Raw genomic sequence first — 2,744 nt, forward strand, 5'->3', positions numbered from 1 at the left:
TTAAGCCAATGAAACTGCTGCTTTTCTGTAAGAGTTGCAAGTTGATTGGCTTAAACCAAAACTTGGACCAAGTTCTTGCATCGTGGACACCGGGCATTAAGCCAATGAAACTGCTGCTTTTCTGTAAGAGCTGCAAGTTGATTGGCTTAAACCGAAACTTGGACCAAGTTCTTGCATCGTGGACACAGGGCATAATAGGTTTGTTCGCGTTGCTTGAAATCCCCAAACATTTTTGCACTTGAAATGAGATAAATATATATTCGGCCGTTGGAGAGAGAGAAAGCGAAGATGCTGAGTGCAAAAAGTGCAAGCAACGCGAACAGACTCAATGAAAACGAAGCCTGTGATTGGTCGCGTTCAGCAGACCAAACCGCTCAGTAGCAGTCGAACGTGATTGGCTCTTACTTTTAGAACCAACCAATCAACGCAGATTGTTGATAAGACGACACTCAACAGTTGTGTCTGCTGAACGCGGCCATTGGCCAAGTTTCTTTACGCCATACATCGGTATACGTGCGTCGTATGCTGGGCATGCTGGCTCCATGGGACATGAGACTTCACTCCGTCCTCCGAGTATTCTCTGTTCTGGCTCATCAGTCAGATTTGTTCTGCTACAACCTAGTCAGATTTCAGATTTGATAGCGATGCACGGCTTGTTTTAGAAGAGAATTAACAATACTCAAGCTCGACAATACAGTCCCGCATTTCTGAATATCATTCGCCTCGAATGTACGTCTCGAAAAGAGTGGAAAGGAGATAAAACCGAGGCAGCATGACCGACGCTGGCCAATGTAAAGTCAATCAGAGTTATCGCTTTAAATGGAACAACCATCAGAATCATCTGTCCGACGTCGTGCGGCAGCTCTTGAAGGAGGACTGCATGGTGGATGTCACTCTGTCCGCAGCCGGTCAACGTATTCACGCGCATCGCATTGTACTGTGCGCGTGTAGCATTTTGTTTCAAGTAAACAGCTTTGCCTCCAGGAACTTTGTTACACGTACAGAGTAGTTCCACCAACTTGGGGAGATCTCACGATTAGATTAGATGATTAGAAATACAGTTGCATATTGTGTTTAGTAGTGGCGATAACGACTGCTCTTTGCTGGAGCAATATTCTCTTGAAAATTTGTTTTTAATTACTTTATTACGCTATTGTATAAACTGTATTGCCAGAGTAATAATAACGCATGTTTATTCACAAAGTAACTCTAGCTTGCACAACACATAATAATAATAACCATGTACATTGCCACTTGATATGTATAGTAATTAATATGAGATTAATGTATAATATAATTTATAGGAAGTGCTCAGCCAAGTGACAGAAGATTGTCCAACGATTATTCTAAGTGATATATCACCTCAGGATATAAAATCAATTATCGAATTCATGTATCACGGTGAGATCCGTGTTCCCGTTGAAAATATCAATAGTTTACTTGAAGCTGGACGATCGTTAAAAATAAACGGTCTCATCAACGTTAGTATCAAATTTATTGTTCACTGTTAATTATATTTTCTGTTATAGACTATCAAGTTTCAATTTGTTGTGAGACTTCATACACATTTGATATTTACAAATTTATATAATTGTCGCTTGTATCTTCGACAGATAAATGGAATTGGAGAGAACGTAATTGTTAAAAACAGAAAGGATTCTGCGGAAGAGACTGCGACAGAGGTAGAAAAAATTGGAGACAATGCTGAATCCTTGGAGAATGAGTCGCCCGAAGCGAGCACTACCGAAAATTGTATATCAAATAAAAAGAAGAAACGTCGCCGCGAGACTGTGAAGAAAGATTACAACGACGACATGTTGGCGTCTGCGATTAATGACTTGAAATTAGGACAGACTTTAATAGAGGCTGCTACTAAGCACAATATACCACGTTCAACGTTGTATATGCGGGCGAAAGCATTAGGCATACATCTAAACGCATCAAGAAACGGATATCCCGCAGAGTGCATGAATGCAGCTATAAATGCCGTGATCAGTTAGTGTTTTCTCTTATACTTCGTTTATTTTTGTATGTATGTATGTATGTTTGTATGTATGTTTGTTTGTATGTATGTTTTTAGATTTAGATTATACGCGACATGTATCTACAATTATTTATTTATATTTAAATCGTTTAACTTGTGCTAATTTCACTATAGATGGCTCGAGCTTGCAGCATGCGTCAGAAATATTTAGAATACCTAAAACCGTGTTATGGAGGCGTATACAAAAGGAAGGCTATCAGACCCTACGTCCTGAAATGAAGAGGTCGTATGGTTTGGACACGAGACAGGCCGCTGTTAAAGCTTTAGAAAGAGGGGAAAATTTGACGAAAGTGGCTCTGCAATTTAAAGTAAATTTCATTACAATTTTATTATCACATTTTGAAATTTTTTGATTTCATTACAAACAGATTTAACCGACTTGTTAACCGAATATAACTTAAGATATTAATAATGCCTAGATACCAAAGACTACATTGTTTAGAGAAAAGGCACGGCTGGTAGATCAAGGTAAATTGCCGTTATCGTTTTGGAAGAAACGCAAATCTGAGAACGAGGAACTAAAGAAGTCGCGATTGGAAGAGGCTGTGGCTGCTTGCAAGGGTGGCAGAATGTCGCAAGCCGCGGCATCCATGACGTATCGCATTCCAAAAACTACGATATGGCGAAGGCTTCAACAGGAAGGGAAGAAGGTGGAAAGATCGTCGAATGCGAAGAAGAAACAACGATTGCCCGATACGCC

At 39.9% G+C, this 2,744-nt stretch overlaps 1 protein-coding gene across 1 annotated transcript; it reads left to right on the forward strand.

The window, feature by feature from the left end:
- Window positions 1-523: 523 nt before the first annotated feature.
- On the forward strand, window positions 524-2,739 carry LOC112459354 (protein bric-a-brac 2-like; the record flags this gene model as incomplete). Its single annotated transcript, XM_025023401.1, has 5 exons — window positions 524-964; window positions 1,305-1,481; window positions 1,614-1,995; window positions 2,159-2,352; window positions 2,464-2,739. Coding segments are annotated over exons 1-5 (1,221 nt in total), but the record flags the coding sequence as incomplete, so codon positions are not given.
- Between the last annotated feature and the right edge of the window lie 5 nt (window positions 2,740-2,744).

This window comes from Temnothorax curvispinosus, unplaced genomic scaffold, assembly GCF_003070985.1.
Source record: "Temnothorax curvispinosus isolate PA1 unplaced genomic scaffold, ASM307098v1 QBEX01009759.1, whole genome shotgun sequence".
NCBI lineage: Eukaryota > Metazoa > Arthropoda > Insecta > Hymenoptera > Formicidae > Temnothorax > Temnothorax curvispinosus.